We start from the raw sequence: 19,356 nt of genomic DNA, 5'->3' as shown, positions 1-19,356 counted from the left end.
CCCATCATGTTTGGTATCCAAGCACTGGCAAAGCTCTCCATCAGGGTCCCAGTGTTCCCTGTGCCAACATTCTATCCCCGTACAGCACAAAATGGTTGCTGCCACCCAGAGACACATTTCTGCCTTCCTGCTGCTGAGCCAAGCTCGGGCAGAGGAAGGTGGACCAAGGCATCCTGTAACAGGGAGGTGTGACCACCTCCCGGACAAGATTTAGTGAATTGGGACCAGATGGGTGCAATTGCCAGCACCTGAAAGTCTGCATGAGGGGCACATTTGGTGTCCCTGTGCATAGTCCAGTTCAAACCAGATCTGGGAGAAGTTGGTTCCCGTGCTGGCACGAAACTGGAAAAAGGACATGGAAGTAACCTCCCTCCCCTGTCCAGATCTTCCCCTAGGAGGGTCCCCTGAATTTTCTCAATCCTTTTCCTAGGGTTCTTAAGGACGTACCTGGGTGTAGGTCCCTAGTTTCATCGTGGGATAAGCACTTTACTTCTACCGTCTGGGCACTCTGGACTTCGTTTGGGCCTGACTTTGTCTCCCTTTCAGTCTGCTGCATCGTCTCAGCAGTTCGGGCTGGACTGTTCCCATGAGACACAGGGCCGGCGCTGATTTGCATATGGCCATGTCTGAACTGGGGTGGTGTGGTGAGCAAAAAAACGATGGATTTAGGCCCAGATCTCTGTACTGGGGTGAATGTATGACATTGTTCTGTTGTCCATCAACTGTTTTTGCATTTGTCACCCCGAGTGGGACGGGTATGCTCAGACGTGAGTCCTGTGCTCTCCACGCCACTGGAGTCAAACTATCCTGGCTGAAGACGGCTGATAGCCAGAAACCGGTCCTAGGATGCTTGATTCCGGTCCAGGGAAGACATGGCTTGGCACTTCGGGCTGGACTGTTCCCATAAAGCACAGGGTCAAGGCTGATTTGCATATGGCCATGCTGAACTGGGGTGGTGTGGTGAGCAAAAAAACAATGTATTGAGGCCCAGATCTCTGTACTGGGGTGAATGTATGACATTGTTCTGCATTCTGTCCATCAACTGTTGTTTTTGGAAGTAATTTGTTGGTTCGGGTAATTACTATTTTCTTGTTAAATTTACGGCCCAACCTGATCCTTGTCCCATTGGGCCTAACTCCTTTGTTGTTCATTACTTTCTAAAAGTGGCATTTTCAAACACACAATTTAAAAAACATATTTACTAAAGAATCTGTTATTAATTTCTGAGTTCAGAGAGCCTAAACGTTATATCTCTATTTTGTCCCAATGGGAAGTTATATTTATAAGATGTTATAAATAAACTTCCATTCTATCCTATGGGGCAAGATAGCCTTTCAATAGTGGAAAACAAATTTGGCACAATTTCACTATCAGGCCATGTCACACACCAGTAAATGTCCTACCTTTCACGTACACTGCACCCTGCCCAAGGAGTGCCTTATATGTAGAAAAAGGGAAGATTAGGGCCTGGCAAATGGTTGCACTTAATAAACAAACAGAGGAAGGAGTAGTCCCAGGAAAAAAAAGATCCTAGTGCTTCAAAACGGAGAATTGTGAAAAAAGAACAATTTTATTTCTTTTTAAGAAACCCCTCACTCACCGACCTGGTCGGTGACATGCTTCATCATCGGGGTCCACCCAAGTGACCGAGTGCCACTTGGGTGTGCTGCGACGCCTGCAACTGCAGTGGAGCTGGTTCTTTTGTGAGTGAATGTGCAAAAGGAATTGTGAAGTTAAAACGGTGTATAACATGTGCCACCTTAGGAAACATTTATTCTGGGGCCAGTTTAACACGGTTAAAAGTTGGTGAGATACTTCTGATGGTAGTATTGGTCAAAAAGTATCAAGAGGTGAAGGAGGTAGAAGAGTGGCTCGAAATCATGTTCCCCCCAGGGGAGTCCAGCCCCCCCTCACAACTTATGGACGCATCGGTCCATTCAGACTCAGAATCCAGTATAAATTTGTTTAGTAATATTACGCCTCAGACCGCCGACGGTTATCTGGGGTAGCAAGGTGGTTGCCGCTGGATCTTATCGTAAGCTAAGAGATATTGGTGTGCTTGTGTCTTTTTTCCCCCCATCCACAGTGGGTGGAGGTTTGTTATGATGGGGGTTGAATACTGCCACTTGGGGTCCGAGCAGCGTAGAGCACACACCGTGCCAGCCTCACTAGGCAGGTTTTAGGAATGCACCACCCCCCCCACACAGCGAAAGCACACTGTTATTTGTTTGCACCGTTGTGCACCTGGTTTGGGCCATCGTAGTTCCAGCCGCTGGCCCGAGTATTGTAATTCCTAGTTTAGTGGTCACTTCACCCTTGCACCTTAATCCCTCTACACTGGATATTGCCGCTCCTCCCACGCCACACATGCTCCGATTGTTAGCGCACATTGATCGCATATGCAGGATTGTTACAACGTAGTTACTTGGAATGTGCGGGGATTGGGGTCTGTCCACAAGAATACATGCACAACTCAATAGATGACGGGCGTACATTGTATACTTGCCGGAGTCCCACTCGACCAAGAAATGGAGGGGACAAGTATTTTCCGCATCATACTCTGCCTTTGCCAGAGGTGCCACAATATGGGTTAGAAGCGAAGTTCCTTTCAAGGAACAGGAGCAGCGGGTGGACCCTCTAGGCAGATATATATTGGTGAGGGGCATGTTAGACAGCACACAAGATAAATTCCTACTGAGCGTTAACCCAGCAGGGCTTGACAAATCCACTCGCCCGCTCGCATTTGCGAGGGAGAATGGATGAGGACGAGCTATTTTTAGGTCCTACTCGCCCTTTCTGGCGAGTAGGAAACAAACTAACTTTTGTCCTCTGTCTTTGAAAACGGAGCAAAAGTGACAAGATAACAAGATTTAAAGGCATTTTTATTGCTCACCAAGAGACTGAGCAATGAAGATGCCTTTAAATCTTGTTAACTTGTCACTTTTGCTCCGTTTTCAGAGACAGAGGTCAAGTAGGTTGCAGTTAGGTCGAGGGGATTTTCCAAGTTACTAGACCTGCAGGACTAGTACCATTTTTCAGATTTGTCGAGCCCTGCCCAGTACTAGTGGCCTGGGCTACATGCCCGTGGGTAATTGGCGGCGACTATAACGCTGTACTGAATATCGCTATCGACAGATCTCACCCCCCTCTAGCTGGTACTAGCTCCATAAGACAGGCAGACGCGCTGCATGACTGGGTTAACAGATGGGGGTTGGGAGATGCTTGGAGACTAAAACATCCGGCTAGCAGGGAAAACTCCTTTTTCTCTCATCCACATCAATTACACACTCATAAAGATAGGATTTTCTGCTCCAATCCCATCATGGCCCAGGTCACGCATGCCACGTAGTTGGGTAAGACACTTTCTGACCATAACCCATTGGAAATTACGCTGGCATGGGGCAGAATTCCCACTCCAGTACCTACCTGGAAGTTATGCCCTCAGATGCTTTATGATGCTGTCTTTTGGGAGGCCCTCTCCACTGGCATTCAAATTATTTTGCTGAAAACACAGGCTCTGCCTCTACCCCGCCGGTGGAATGGGACAGCTTCATGATGGTGATTAGAGGACTAGCTATTAGCACCATAGCTGGTGCGCGACAGGAAATCCACAATAATCTTAGGGAAGTCTAAAACACTTTGATTTAGAACAGACAGCGGCCAATGACCCCTCTAGGGACGCCCCATTGCAGGAAGCCCGGATAAAGCACGCAGAGCTCCTAGAAACATAGCGATGCATCGACTACACAGCCTATACACATACCAAGCACGCTGAAGAAGACAGGGCCAGACCTCTACTAGCGCGTATACTCTGGGATGACCCCCCCGCTTACCCCCATACACGAGGTGCCCACAGTGTCCGGTGACACAGTGGATACACAGCAGGGCATTAATGAAGCTTTCTGCAAATACTATCAGATGCTTTATCAAGCACCCCCACAGTTGGACGAAGACGCTCTGGAGGCGTTTTTCACTGGCGTGCAACTACCCCAACTAACTAAAGCAGCGCAGGATGACATCTCGGGCCACATTACTAGAGCAGAAATCAAGGCTGCCATCCGGGACCTTCCTTGTAACAAGGCACCTTGCCTTGATGGCCTCCCCGCCAAATTCTTTGTTACCTTCCTAGACTCCTTAGTGCCCAAACTAAAGCGCCTGTGTAACACTGCAAGAAATGCAGGAGCACTGCCCCCCCCACTACTAGGCACGCACTAGTGGTATCCCTCCCCAAACCGGGACGATCGGCCCCAGACCTCTCGGGTTACAGGCCCCTTTTTTTATTAACAACTGAGTATAAAATATTGAGCAGAGTTCTCGCAAGCCGATTGCTCCCCTCCCTACATCATTTGATCCACCCTGACCAGTGTGGGTTTGTACCGGCACATAGCACCTCACTCAATATTAGGAGGCTGTACCACGTTATAACTACCCCCTCAAACTGGAGTAACGCAGGTTGTATCACCCTGGATTTGAGGCAGGCATTTGACACGCTCAGATGGGGCTATATGTTCCAAGAGATATAGAAACCCTCCGGAATATTTGAGGTGGGTCAAACTGTTATACTCTGGCACCCGACAGGGTTGTCCCCTTTCCCCATTATTGTTCGTGCTAGCATTAGAACCCTTGGCCCTCAGGGTATGGATGACTGCGCCGCTGATGGATATACAATTGGGGCAGGCTACGCATATAATATCTGCATATGCAGATGATATCATTCTGTATGGCAAGGATTTAACTGCGGACCTCACATCTCTGTCGGGCACTTTCACCACATTTGTATATATTTCAGGCCTCACTATCAATGAGGGTAAGTTCTTTGCTTTCTTTTTCTATGTGGGGGAACCTACTGAGTCCATCCAATTTGGCCCTCATTCTCTAAGGGTTGCAACACACACATTTAAATATCTTGGTATACAAGTGTACAGAACGGCCTCGGACCTAATGGAAGCAATCTGGGTAAAGCCATCAGAACACTCAGAACACAGGTTCTGTTCTGGTCCTCTTTTCCGCTCTCTGTGATGGGACGAGTGGCGATCTCAAAGATGGTGGTTCTGCCGTGTCTGTTGTATTTCTTCACAAACCTGCCAGTGACGATCCCGACTACCCTCCTCAACTCGCTGAACACAATGCTCTCTGACCTCATCTGGGGTGCAGGCCGCCGGAGGGTGGGATTGGCTAAATTACATCCAGATACTGACAAGGGAGGGCTGGGTGCTCCTAATTTCCGTGCCTACTGCTATGCCAGTCAACTGCAGTGGCTGTCGTACTGGTTAGCGCGGCGTAACCTACACGAGATAGACTATACCCCGCAGATGTAGATCGGGGAGGACTCCACACACTACTACCAGCGGCTCATATACCGGTCGGTGCCCTGCACAGCGCTGGAGTACTGGAAAAAAGGCAGTCTGTTGCACGCGGAGTTGCCCCCTAATATATCACTCCAAGGCATCCCTACTCCCACAGGCTTACTCACTAGGCGGCATCTCCAGGCTTGGACGGAGGGAGGAGTGGCCACGGTCGGCGCGCTGTTCGATGACGGTACCCTCTTGGTTCATGGCAATTTCGTAAGATGTCATGGGGTCACGGATACACGCCTGCTGCACTTATACAATTTGTGAAGAAACATTGGGCCCCACATAGAACGGCACCTGCCCGACATGAATTGGTCTACATGATCCACCTTATGGGAGAGAGACGCCACTGTATTAAATGGCTAGATAAAGGGTTGACAGCCCACACTAGGGTACCCTTGACAGATGTACGTAATAAATGGTCCGCAGACCTTGGTACTGAATTAACTGACAGAGTAGGACAAGATCTTGGACTACCCCAATAAAATCCAGCGTAATACCAAGTTTAAGTTCATTCAATACATGGTCATACACAGGGCGTATCTTACCCCACATAGGCTGCAATGCATATACCCGACCACGCAACACTACTGTCCCAGCTTCAGGTTGGAAGATGCAGGCTTGTTTCACATGCTCTAGGTATGCCCGAAGCTGGCATCATACTGGCTGGAGGTGGTCACCATAATCAGAACCACGACTGGGATCTCTTTCCCAGATACCCCCGCGGTCTGCCTGTTTGGGCTGAACTGTCGTCCCAAAGTGCAGAAGGTACAGTTTCGCTTTATTGACTTAGCTTTGCTAATGGCCAAACATGCCCTAACAATGAGGTGGAAGTCCACAACACCTCCAACACTCTGTAACTGGCATGGGGAGGTGGTGAGATGAGGCAGCGCTGAAAGCTGCGATCCGGCGAGAGGACACCAGGGGTCTACGCAAGAAGTTAATCTCCCTTGAGTGGGATACCATTTTAGAAGCATTTAAAGCCCTTGCGCCGCCTCCAGTTCCGCCAGCGCAGATGCGATAGACACTCGACTTCCCTACCCCGCACTGGCCAGTACAGTACATGAGCAATAAGTCCTGCTGATATACCACTAAGCAGCTAGCAATGATAACTATGTAACTTGGGCATTTCCGGTTATAGAGGGGACGGTTAATGGAAAAATGTACTGTACAGTACAACTTGGGACGGGGCCAGGAAAAGTTGGGTTGGGGGAGGGATAGCTTTTAGTAATCACATTACGTAAACCTGTTTGTTAGATGTTGTTTGATACATCAGTGCAGAGCATAAGGTACCAATTGAGGTTTCCCCTAGACACCATAGGCAGCCGAACACAGCTGAATAACAAACTGCTATGCCCTCACTGTTGGCATAACTGCCTATTGATTTTTTTTAATATACTGTGTATATGCATGCACATTCTCTAATGGTTTAATGGTAATGGTTGCTGATTGTAATCGGAGGCGACCTCTGACCCTGATCACAGGCAGGTCGCTCCCCACGCTGCTGTATGGCTCTGCCTGCATTGTTTTTGCCCATACTTGTTTTTGCTCCCCTGTGCCTGTACTTGCTTTCTTGCTCAGACTTGTTTTTATTCCCCTGTGCCTGTACTTGCTTTCTTGCCCAGAATTGTTTTTATTCCCCTTTGCCTGTACTTGCTTTCTTGCCAAGACTTTTTTTTATTCCACTGTGCCTGTACTTGCTTTCTTGCCCAGACTTGTTTTTATTCCCCTGTGCCTGTACTTGCTTTCTTGCCCAGACTTGTTTTTATTCCCCTGTGCCTGTACTTGTTTTCTTGCCTAAACTTGTTTTTCCTTCCTGTGCCCAGTTCTCCCGCAGCAGAGTGGGCTAAAGAACGGTGATGGATTAAACCCAGATCTTTTGACTGGGTGTGAGTGTTTGATTGATTCAGATGCTCTGTCCATCACCACCCCCTTTTGTACCACTACTAGCTGGGCAGCTGTAAATATCCAATGAGGCCTGGCACCAATGTGCCAACGTTGGAGCCATACGGAGCTCTAAAACAATCATGGCCACAACTGGAGCAACCACGGGCCCCTCTGGCCCTTAAAACAAATATGTCCACTTCGTTGGAGCCACCTAGGCTCTAAGAACAATTATGCCCGTGGCGCAACCTGGCGAAAATAAACATGCCCACCATGCTGGAGCCTCAGGGGGCTCTAAACAAACAACATTGCGCCCCCTCTTTGGAGTGGCACGGGGCTCTGTAACAACTAATGCCCCAAAAGCCCCCACGGGGACTTTGAAAACAAATGGTGGCCACGTTGGAGCGGCCCGCTGCCATTCGGGGCTGCTCTGACCCTGGACTGCAGTCAGGGTGCTGCGATCATCACCAACATTGTGCCCCCTGGAGCCCCCACTTACCGGCTCTCCTGGCGGGGTCGCCTCTCCTGTTCCCGCCTTCTCCTCAGCAGGACTGGCAGCCCTTCTCCCCGGCGTTGGCACTACTTTTGCAGCGTGTCTCCACTTCAACCGGGCCGCCCTCCTGGGACCCGGGACCCTTCTCTGCTTCTGCCATCACTGCGAGGCTCCCCCTCAATCATGGGAGCGACGCGTTCTTCGGTCGCGCTGAGCTCTTCACCCGTGGGGCTTCCCTTCCATCTCGGAAGCCCCGCCCACCAGGACACCACCTCGCCTGCCTTCCAGGTCGCGCTTGGCAGCGGCCCGGAAGAGAATTCCTCAGTGGCTCGGGCCGCGGCGTGGATACGAGGGGTAGGCTCCCTTGAAAGTCAAAATCTTGAGCAGGGTGGGCACCCGCATTAACTTAAATAGACTGAACTGGGCAACATGCAGGGTGGGCACCTGCCACTATAATCATAAAAATAAGCGGCATAAAAGCGGGGTGGGCATCCGCTATACATGGACCGAATGAGGGAATCCCTACGTCGGGATTCCCTCGGCGGTGATCGCAGCCCAGCGCTGCAAAGCCTGCTCGCTCCTCCTCAGGGAAAACAAAAAGGAAAAGGAGCACAGCGCTCCCCCTGTGCTCGATGCAATCACAGGGCATCCAAGGTCATGGGCACACAGCTCTCACAGGGCGCAGAAATGCAGAATGAAGTATTTTTAAAGAGATCAAGACACAAAGACAAGCAAAAAGGTGCCAAAAGAAAGTCCTTGGAGGTGAATGGCAATGCAGGACCCAGGGAGGCAAGCCCTCATGGCAGCCCCCTCTGGACCCCAGTAGCAGCACGCCCCGGCAGGAACAGCACACCAAGACTGAACATCTACATGGGGTCACGGCCCCTATATTTATACTACATTTTCCCTTTGTGTAAAAGTGCATGGCATGGGAGAACCAGATGCAACTGGTTCAGGGGAGCTTTGGAGCACTTTGTTTTGCTCAGCTCCTCTCTCCTTTGTCAGGTGGGGGCTCAGTGCTCAGACGCACCACAGGGGGCGGCGCCAGCATTGTGGAGGGACGGCATGGTCCTATTCAGGTCCCAAGTGCAACTCCTCCCTCCCATCTACATGCAGATCTCCCTATTCACCACAGGCAGGCAGACACACAGTACACAGAAATGCCAACTTCTAAAAGTGGCATTTCTCCACCAGCCACCATAAATCTGCGCACACCATTGAATTGGTTGCCTATGATTGGTATGTTTGTCTTACCAGTAAAGTCCCTAGTAAAGTGCACTATGTGTGCCAGGGCAGGTAATGCAAATGCTACTAGTAGGCATGCAGCACTAATTGTGCCACCCATAGCCTTACAGAGAACTCAGGCCTGCCACAGCAGTGCCTGCGCACAGTTTGGTAAACTGCCATGTTGTTCTGACAAGTGCACCCACTTGCCAGACCTTAGCCATCACTTTCTCTGCACATCAGACACCCCTCTGGTAGGTCCAAGGTACCCCCTGGGCAGGGTGCAGTGCACGTGAAAGGTAGGACATGTACTAAGGTGTGTACCATGTCCTGACAGTGAAATAATCTCCATGTCGTTTTTCACTGTTGAAAGGCCATCTTGCCCATAGGATAGAATTGGGAGGCTGTGTAATATGTTTTCCTGCCGATCTTCCCAAAGGCTTAGGATGGAGAGGTGAAGTTTAGTGTGCCTGAAATCACAATGTAATAACACATCTTTTTTATAAAGGTGGTTTTTGCATAGTGTGTTTAGAAGCCACTCTTTTAGAAGTGGCCGTTTTTTGTGCTATAACATTTCTGTGTGTCTCTGCCTGGTTGTGGATTGACTCTCTGGATTTGAAAGTGATAGGATCTCAGGAATATCTTGACCCAGGGGAGGAGGTGAGACAGCAACAGGCTGACCTGCATCTGGAGTGTGGGGAAGGAGTAGCCCTTAGAGGTGAAAAGCCCTGGGTTGCTGCCGAAAAACAATTGTGTCATCTCCTGCTGAGTGATTGAGAATCCAGATCCCCACTAATCAAAGGAAGAAGGTGTCACTGGCAGGGAGGCACCTAGAACCGGTTTAAACAGGGGTCAGTGCCCCCATGAACACAAAGACTTCAAAGACATTTAGTATTATAACTATAAGAGCTGAAGCCCCTGAACGTTGGAGAAATGGATGGATCAAGATTGAACCAACTGAAGCTACTACGTGGTCAAGAGGAACCTTTGCCAAGGTTGAAATAACTGAAGAGACTGAAGGAAAGGACTCACCCTTTCTGTGTGTTCTGGGGCTGGCCTGCTGTTTGCTGTATTAACCAGAAAGGGCTTTGCTGTGCCTTGAAGTAACTTATCCCCAAGGGCCTGAGGTGAGCTGGCTCCCTGTTGCGGAAACTCAGGAACGCAAAAGTTTCCAGGAGAGTCTCAGCGACGCTGAGTGCATGTGCTTTGTGCAGACTGAGACTCTCGTAAGGAGTGCCCTGTGATTGTGGGCACCTGGAGTCCAAGCGAGTCTCAGCGACGCTGTGTGCCTGTGCTTTTTACAGCCTGAGCTCGTTGTGAGGATTGTTCTGTGATCGTGTGCCCCTGGAGTCCAAGTGAGTCTCAGCGACGCTGTGTGCGTGTGATTTGTGCAGCCTGAGACCTTCATGAGGATTGCCTTGTTATCGTGCACCCAGAGTTCAAGTGAGTCTCAGCGATGCTGTGTGCTTCATGCAGCCTGAGACCTTCGTGAGGAGTGCCCTGTGATTGTGCACCCGAAGCTCAAGTGAGTCTCAGCGACGCTGTGTGCGTGTGCCCTGTGGCAGCCTGAGATCTTTGTAGTGTCCCGGACTGGCAAAACCGGAGGAGCTGAGCCGCCGGCCCGAGCCCGCCGTTGCCAGAGCGGGACCTTGAGCCAACCTCGTCGAAGGAGGGCCTGAGTTCCACTGCCCGGAATTCAAAAAGATTGCATCGGAGGCCCAGTCTCTGGACGAGGAAAGGAGATAAAGCATTCATCCCCCAGGTAACGTGTGCCGACGCCTGAGGCAGGGTGCGGGCTCGGAGGGAGCCGCTCTCAGCCTCTCTCATTACGTCAGAGCGAGCCTCTGCTTCGGCTCGTATTGCGGCCCATATTAGCCAAGGGAGTAGCAGCACCGGGCCGGAGGTCCGGAGCTGCACTTTTTGTTACGCCATACCTGTGTTGGGGGCAGCTGTTGACAGATGCTGACTACGAGTCAGCAGGAGTAGTGGAGAGACAGCCTAAGGCACCGAGATCGGTGCTGGAGTGTATTACAAATTGCATTATTTCGGCGTAACGAAGTACCTGATTGTCGTATTACACATTGCATCATTTCTGCATCGCAAACTACCTGATTAGGGTATTACGCATTGATTATTCCTGCATAACGAACTACCTGATTAGTGTATTACACATAGCAATATTTCTGCATAACAAACTACCTAATTAGTGTGTTAGGCATTGCATTATTCTGCATAACGAAGTACCTGATTGTTGTGTTACACATTGCATTATTCTTACATTGCAGAGTGCATGATGTTGCGTTACGCATTGCATTATTTTTACATTGGAAAGTGCCTGATATTAGCATTACGAACTGCATAACATTGTATTAGGGCTACAGTGGAACGTTTAGAAGTGCTCATTAATATCGCCAGAACCTACAAGGACTGGCTGGCCTAACAACCGGCCAGGAGGAATATCATAAATACGCATACGTTGGATTTATATTGTGTAGTTTTATTGTATATCTTTTTATATAAATGTATACTCTTTTTTTATGAAACTCGTGTGGAGTCCATTTGTGGTGTCATCTTTAGGTTGCTGTGAGCGTGGTGGCAAATACTTTGCACATTTGCCTTGAAGATAAGCCTGGCTGCTCGTCCCAAGCTACCAAGGTGTCAGTGGGGGTTATCTGAGAAGGTGTCCTTCCTTTCCCTGACGTGTAAACATGGGTCCCTATTTGGCCTAAGATACCTACCTCAGCCAACTAGGGATCCCGGGTCTAACATCCTTCCTCTGGTGGGAAGAATTAAAACGATAATGGGACAACAGACGATGGATAAAACAAGCATTTGCAATGCAATAGGTCTTGCATTAGGAAAGTTTGAACTATTGGTATTGTAAATGAATTTTTTTTATTTATGTGTTGGTTTTGAAAATAGCGAAATTATTAGCTTTGTCATTTACAATGCCAATAGTTTTAACTTTTGCAAATGTGACACCTATAGCATTTGTAATGCAGTATGTGTTGTTTTTACGTGACTAAGATGTATTGATATTACAAATAACAATGGCTTTTAATTTTTTTAATAATTAAAACTTAAATAAAAGTTATTGTAATTTATAATGCCAATAGCTTAAACGTTTGTATATAACTTTTGTGTAGATTATGTTCAGTGTATTTTACTGTGACGAAAATCAAAGAACAGAAGTGAAATATTAACATCTTTTTGTGACATTTGTAATTATGCTTGAAACATTGAGAGAACATATTTGAACCATTTGTTGTTGAATGGTTGCACAGATTGATGTTGTGGTGCCCCTGAGTGATGCTGTGGTGGTGCTGAGTGATGCTGTGGTGATGCAATGGATAGAGTGAGGGTGATAGACTGTGATTCTGGGCAAATCACTTAATCTCCCCGTGCCTAACAAAAATGAATGTGTGTCCTCATGTAACGTAACTGGTGCTATGTAAAGCGCTTTGATACCCGATTCGGTTCGGGTCAAGTTTGCCCTATATATAAAAAAAGATAGATGGAGTGAGGGCAATAGATAGAGTGAGAGCGATAGATAGATAGATACATAGAGTGAGGTCGATAGACAGAGTGAGGTCGATAGAGTGAGGTCGATAGATAGAGTGAGGGCGATAGAGTGAGGGCGATAGAGTGAGGGCGATAGAGTGAGGGCGATAGAGTGAGGGTGATAGAGAGATAGAGTTAGGGCGAAAGATGCATAGATAGAGTGAGGGTGATAGAGTGAGGGTGATAGAGTGAGGGCGATAGAGTGAGGGCGATAGATAGATAGATACATAGAGGTAGGGCGATAGATAGATAGAGTGAGGGTGATAGAGTGAGGGTGATAGGTAGAGAGATATAGTGAGGGCGATAGATGATGGATAGATAGATAGATAGAGTGAGGGCGATAGATAGATAGATAAACATATTTGTTTTGGTATGCATGGTGAATTTCGTTTTGTTCAGTATGAGTGATTTTAATGGATATGGGCATAACATTTAGGTGTATTTTTGTTATTGATTAACCCTGGTATGACTTCCGCTTACTCCCTTATCATTTAGTATAAATGTGATTCAGAACTCAGCAATGCAACTGAGGAACCCAAAAAAAAATTCCTTCAAAGTAGATCTGTAGCTTTGTGTCCGTGTTCCTGGAGCTGAAGATAATTACTTCACATGGAGCCCGAGACAGTTGTAAGTTATGTGTCCCTGAGCGATCTTAAGAAACACTCAAAATGTATTTGACTAAGTGGAAAATTGGGGACAGCCCCCCCATGTGAATGACTATAAGCCTAAAGTCCGGATCATATTGTGTCAGGAAAGCAGGGCATTGCGAAACATAAGTGAAGGCACGCAGAAAATAAAATTGAAAAGCGGCTGCCATTGCTCAAGGGCAACGTTCCGAAAATGGTGTGTGCGGCGCCCGCCATTGCGAATCAAATTAAAGTGAAAGTGCCGACGGCATGCAGAAAGTGTTAAGTGTGTCAGCATGTGGTGAAAAGCAATCAATGTTTAGGTTTGGGGCTCCTGCTCCTAGATTAACAAAAGATGGTGACACAGATAGTGATCAAAGTCCTTCCTGCCGGACTGTTAAACCGATTGCTTGAGGGAATGTTCCCCACAAGGAAACAAATCATGGCAGCTGTCTGCTGTTCCCCCCTCCCGGGACTTAAGCAAACTACTTTGAAACACACTATTGTTTAATATATATATGGAACTTTCTTTGTAGTTGTGTGCTTTTGAGCTCTCGCATGACTTTTCATTCCCATGTCACTAGTGCACAAGTATCATTTAATTAAAAGTAACAGCGCTTAGACACGTTAGGAATGTGGTATGAAGTGTTATATAAAAGACGAGTTATTGATATTATAATTTGAAACTCAGCCTTTGCTCTCATGTTGTAAAGACTCAGCAGAATTAAATAAGAGCCGCATTTCAAATATATTCTTTGCATTTCCCAAAAAAACACAGAATGATCAACGAGGCTATATATATAACCCCTGTACAGATCTTGGCGCTCACAAATTCATTAAACTGTTCAGCATTCCACTGTACAATCTCATACCTTTCGTCTTCACAAACTCCAGAATACCGCAGACCTTGGGATGTCAATGCGCTGTAATTACCTAACAATGTCAATTCATCAAACTTAGAAGGATAAAAGGCAGCGTCTGCGCTCACACGATTCAACCTGCCCACACCAGATGTCAGCAACCAGTGTTGAAGCCTCTATGCAAACTACTTTCAAACGCACTATTTTTTCTATATATAGAACTTTAGTTGTAGTTGTGCGCTTTTGAGCACTCGGGTGACTTTTCATTCCTGTGTCACTAGTGCACATGACCCTGCCCTCTGCAAATTTTCTGAAAGAGCACTTGGTGGGTGATTGAGCGTTAGGAGTGCCAAAGGACCCGTGCGGGAGTGAGGTGGGAGGGAACTACGGGCATCGCTAGAGCTGGGAGGGCATGGCTGGAGGTGGGAGTGAGGTGGGAGGGCACTGCGGGCATCGCTAGAGGTGGGAGGGCATGGCTGGTGGTGGGAGGGAGGTGGGGGCACTGCGGGCTTCCCTGGAGGTGGGAGGGAGGTGGTGGGACAGTAGTCTGAGGGTAGAGAGACACAACAAAGAACAAATAAATAAAGGCTCAGGAGAGCGAGGCCAGCAAGTTCGGGAGCGCATTCCTTTGAAGTCTGATGTGGGGGGGGGGGGGGTGGGTGGGGGAGCGGCTTCCTTTGAAGTCTGATGCCAAGGCTCAGACAAATGGTGGTGTGCAAGCAGGTTACTTTCAAGTCTGATGGGGGAAAAACAAATGGTACGTGCGCGCCCGGCGCACATGCACTGGCCATAATCCGCATTCCAAAGCCTTCTTGTTAGGCTTTCCTGGAGCTCCTACATAATTTCTCGTATAGCGATTGCTTACGCAATAGCTCGGCTAGACCTAAAAATACTGGTTGAAAGGCATCATAAAAAAGTATATTCGTTTCATAATTGTATTAAAATCAAAAGTTCCCGGCTAACGCCGGACATAAATAAGGCAAACATGATTGCTCCTACCATGACCATTACTTCTGGCCATAAAAAAACTCCTAATTTAAGTTCATTTGGTTATTTATTTTGCTACTCCTCTGTTACTGTTCCATTTTGAACATCAGCCTTGTAAATATACATCTACATTGTAATATTGAATTTTGTGTGAATTCAACAATGGATCGCAATTATTTTGCATTACTGAAATAAAACAATGTGCCGCTGATGAAACCTAAATGTCCTCGAAAATGGTAAGGTACATACACTGAATTGCGCTTAGAATGTTTATTGTCGTGGTTTTACTAACGTAGTGTCGTTTTTCTTTTTGACACATTGTTTTCTTTTTAATATTTCAGTTTAGTGCCTATTACGGAAGCAAGTGTGATTATTGCTGTTTCCTCGCCGCATAGAAGAGAGTCGTTAGAAGCCGTACACTACTGCATTGACACCTTGAAGGCCACAGTTCCAATCTGGAAAAAGGTGAGATAACGTTTGTGTAAATTACCTGACTCAGCCGGGAGTACCAGCACAACCGATGGAAACGGGCCTTTTGGGGGACCTGGCGGCTGCATCCCCTGGTAGATGTGTGGTGGTTGACGCACCCCCGGGGATCGGGAATACACCTACCTCTCCTGTCCGCACTGGACTCACTGCCGGATTGATTACTTACTGCTACATGGCCAGGACCTCCTGTGCCATTCTGGAGGCAGGCGTTGGGACCATTGCCCAGTGTTGCTGGGGCTGTACATCGGCCATGACCTCCTCCCTCGCCGCTGGCACATGAAGGCTTTCGCCTACCTGCAACATAAGGGGAAGGCCCCATTGTGTAACCATGCACGGTCCTACTTCTCCGATAATGTGTGCTCCGTACCCCCTCACTCACAGGATGTTACGGGCTGCCGGTAAAGCGACACTTGGGGGCACCAGGGGCAACTGTGAGGCCCGAGATGTGCTGGAGCAGGAAATACACACTGCTACAACCCAATACACAGCCTCCCCCACACCCTCCCTCTTTCGGCAGCTGTAAATTACTAAAATCTGTCTGAATTCCTACTTTTCGTCGACTGCCGCCAGTAAGGCGCTGGTTAAACTGCAGTGGCGATTTTATGATCATGGTGAGAAGGCGGATCGGCTTCTGGGAGCCCAGCTGAGCCAGAGGGAGCCGCAGCTCGCCATTTCAGCATCCGTGATCCTGCAGGTGCTCCCATCGTCCATCTTTCTGATCTTTCCTCCTGGTTCTCTTCCTTCTACGTCTCCCTCCGCGGAGCAGGGAGCCACATTGGAGCAGATGGAGGCCTTCTTGGCTCGCTTACAATTCCCTGTATTGTCTGCGGAGGACCGAGAGCAGTGCCATAGTGGGCACCAAGCATTTCCCCGGTGGGCCAGAGGGGTGGGGGCCAGTTTTGCACTTCCGGATCCACACCGACCCCAACACCACCCTCAGAGGAACTCTCATCTACAGACCCCCCGGACCCTGGGCCCGCTTCAGCGAATCCATTGCCGACCTCGCCAGCTCCCACGCACTCCCCTCCACGGACTACATCCTCCTCGGGGACCTGAACTTCCACCTCGAGAACCACAACAGCGCCAACTCCTCAACGCTGATCGACGACCTCGCCAACCTCGGCCTCAGACAACTCGTCACCGCGCCCACCCACGCCGGCGGCCACACGCTGGACGCCATCTTCTCCACAAGCACCCACGTCACCTTCGACCACACAACCGAACCCCACTGGACTGACCACCGCTGCATTCACTTCACCTTCAAAAAACCAACCACGCACCATCGCACCCAACAGCTGTCTCGCCGCTGCTGGAGCAAAGTCACCGAAGATCAGCTGATCACCACCCTCTCCAAGAACCCACCCACCGACCCCACCAACCCAGACGCCGCAGCCCGCAACCTCAGACAGTGCATCAACGACTGTGCCAACACCCTCGCCCCACTGAAGAAACCCTCCAACAACCACACCAGCAAGAGAGCCACCTGGTTCACCGACGAGCTCCTGGCCTCCAAGCACGCACGCCGGAAACTGGAGAAGAAATGGCTCCATGAACGCACACCGGACAACCACGCAGCCCTCAAGGACGCCACCCACAGACACCACCACCTCATCAGATCAGCCAAGAGATCCTCCTTCAAAGACCGCCTGGATAACAATGCACACAACAGCAAAGAGCTCTTCCACATTGTAAAAGAACTCTCCAACCCCAGCGCCAACACCAACGACATCCCGCCCTCACAGGAACTGTGCGACTCACTGGCCATCTTCTTCCACCACTAGATCGCCGACATCCACGAAGGTTTCAACACCATGACCAACCCGACCACGCCAGACTCCACCCCTCTCCCGAACACCAACAGCACCAACCGCCTGACCTCCTGGTCCAACGTCAGCGACGTCGAGACACGCAAGGTCATGAACTCCATCCACTCAGGATCACCGACAGACCCGTGCCCACACCACATATTTAACAAGGCAGACGCAGCCATTGCACCGCCACAGTACCGAGAAAGCCCTCATCACCGCCACAGACGACATCAGGCGCCAATTAGACAACAGCAAAACATCTGCCCACATCCTCCTGGATCTCTCGGCCGCCTTCGACACGGTCTGCCATCACACTCTAAAAACACACCTCCAAGAAGCCGGTATCCAAGAGAAGGCCCTTGACTGGACCACATCCTTCCTCTCCCACAGATCCCTGAGCGTCCGCCTCCCACCTTTCGGATCCGAAGCCACTGACATCATCTGTGGCGTCCCTCAGGGCTCCTCCATCAGCCCGACGCTGTTCAACATCTACATGGCCCCCCTCGCACAACTGGCCCCTCACCACAACCTCAACATCATCTCCTACGCTAACGATACTCAGCTCATCCTCTCCCTCACCAAGGACCCACGCACTGCCAAAACCAACATCCACGACGGAATGAAGGCCATCGCCGACTGGATGAGGAGCAGCCGTCTGAAACTGAACTCGGACAAGACGGAGGTCCTCATCCTCGGACCCAACCCCTCAGCCTGGGACGATTACTGCTGGCCAACCCCTCTGGGGGACAGTACCGACACCCACCGACCACGCATGCAATCTTGGATTCATCCTCGACTCCTCCCTCTCCATGTCCAAACAGGTCAACGCCGTCTTCTCCTCCTGCTACAACACCCTCCGCATGCTCCGCAGGATCTACAAGTGGATCCCGACCGAAACCAGAAGAACGGTGACACAGGTCCTCGTCAGCAGCAGGCTGGACTATGGCAACGCACTCTACGCCGGAATCCCAGCCAAACACCTACGACGACTACAGCGCATCCAAAATGCCTCCGCCTAACTGATCATCAACGTCCCCCGGCGCAGCCACATCACCCCCCACCTGAGAAACCTACACTGGCTCCCCGTCAACAAGAGGATCACCTTCAAACTCCTCACCCACGCACACAAAGCACTCCACAACGCCAGACCAGCCTACCTGAACAGCAGACTCAGCTTCCACACCCCTCGCCGCCAGCTCTGCTCCGCCAGCCTCGCCCTCGCCGCCATCCCCCGCATCCAACGAACAACCTCAGGCGGCAGATCCTTCTCCGACCTCGTCGCCAAGGCCTGGAACACCCTTCCTACCCACCTACGGCAGACCGAAGACCTACTCGTCTTCAGAAGACTCCTCAAGACCTGGCTCTTCGAACAGTAGCAAAGCTTCCAACACCTCCTCCCCTCAGCGCCTTGAGACCCTCACGGGTAAATAGCGCGCTCTACAAATAGATTGATTGATTGACAAACACCCCCAATCCCAGCGGGTGAGTATTCTTATTTAGGAATCACCAATATTCCCCAGCATAGATATATTATAACCAGATTCCAAATGAACCTAATTCCCTTGACGTTGGTTTTCCCAGCAAACGAGTACAACCAGTCTGACTTGCCAGCTTGTCCTTGTGATAAGGTATCAAAGCAGTCTGATCTCCATATAGTTTTATTTTGTGTTTTTTATAAAATAGAACGTGCATGATAATTTCTTCCCATCTTAAAGCTTTGCAATTTTAAACAATGCGCTGTAGCACTCTTTTTTTCCAAAAAGGCTCTCAGAGCCTCTTATAAGCTGTTCAGTAGCCACGTTTTTATGGGCTTGTATTAGAACTAGGAAAACCTTCCACTTTAGCACATCATAAAAAGGTATGTATAATAATAGAGTAACCGAATGAAATGAAAACCTTGTACTATATGGAGTGCCTTAGACACTTAGGACTTTCACTGTCATATTTTTAAAATGTATATACACATTTAATGGCTTTTATTGTTATATTAATTGTGTTTTTAAGAGGAATAAAGCTGTAAAATTGGCATTAGAGGATATTTTGACTTGATTGTAACACCCACTTTTGTCCCTC

The 19,356-nt window shown here is 49.1% G+C and overlaps 1 protein-coding gene across 1 annotated transcript in view; it reads left to right on the top strand.

Moving 5' to 3' along the window:
- The window catches only part of LOC147726514 (molybdopterin synthase catalytic subunit-like), a 111,066-nt gene that overhangs the window by 63,567 nt on the left and 28,143 nt on the right, over positions 1-19,356 (top strand). Inside the window, exon 4 of the mRNA XM_086960621.1 lies at positions 15,328-15,451. Coding sequence (XP_086816747.1) covers positions 15,328-15,451 — 124 coding nt within the window. The remainder of the gene's footprint in view (positions 1-15,327; positions 15,452-19,356) is intronic.

This window comes from Lissotriton vulgaris, chromosome 3_1, assembly GCF_964263255.1.
Source record: "Lissotriton vulgaris chromosome 3_1, aLisVul1.2, whole genome shotgun sequence".
NCBI lineage: Eukaryota > Metazoa > Chordata > Amphibia > Caudata > Salamandridae > Lissotriton > Lissotriton vulgaris.
This window is presented reverse-complemented; position numbering and strand designations above follow the sequence as displayed.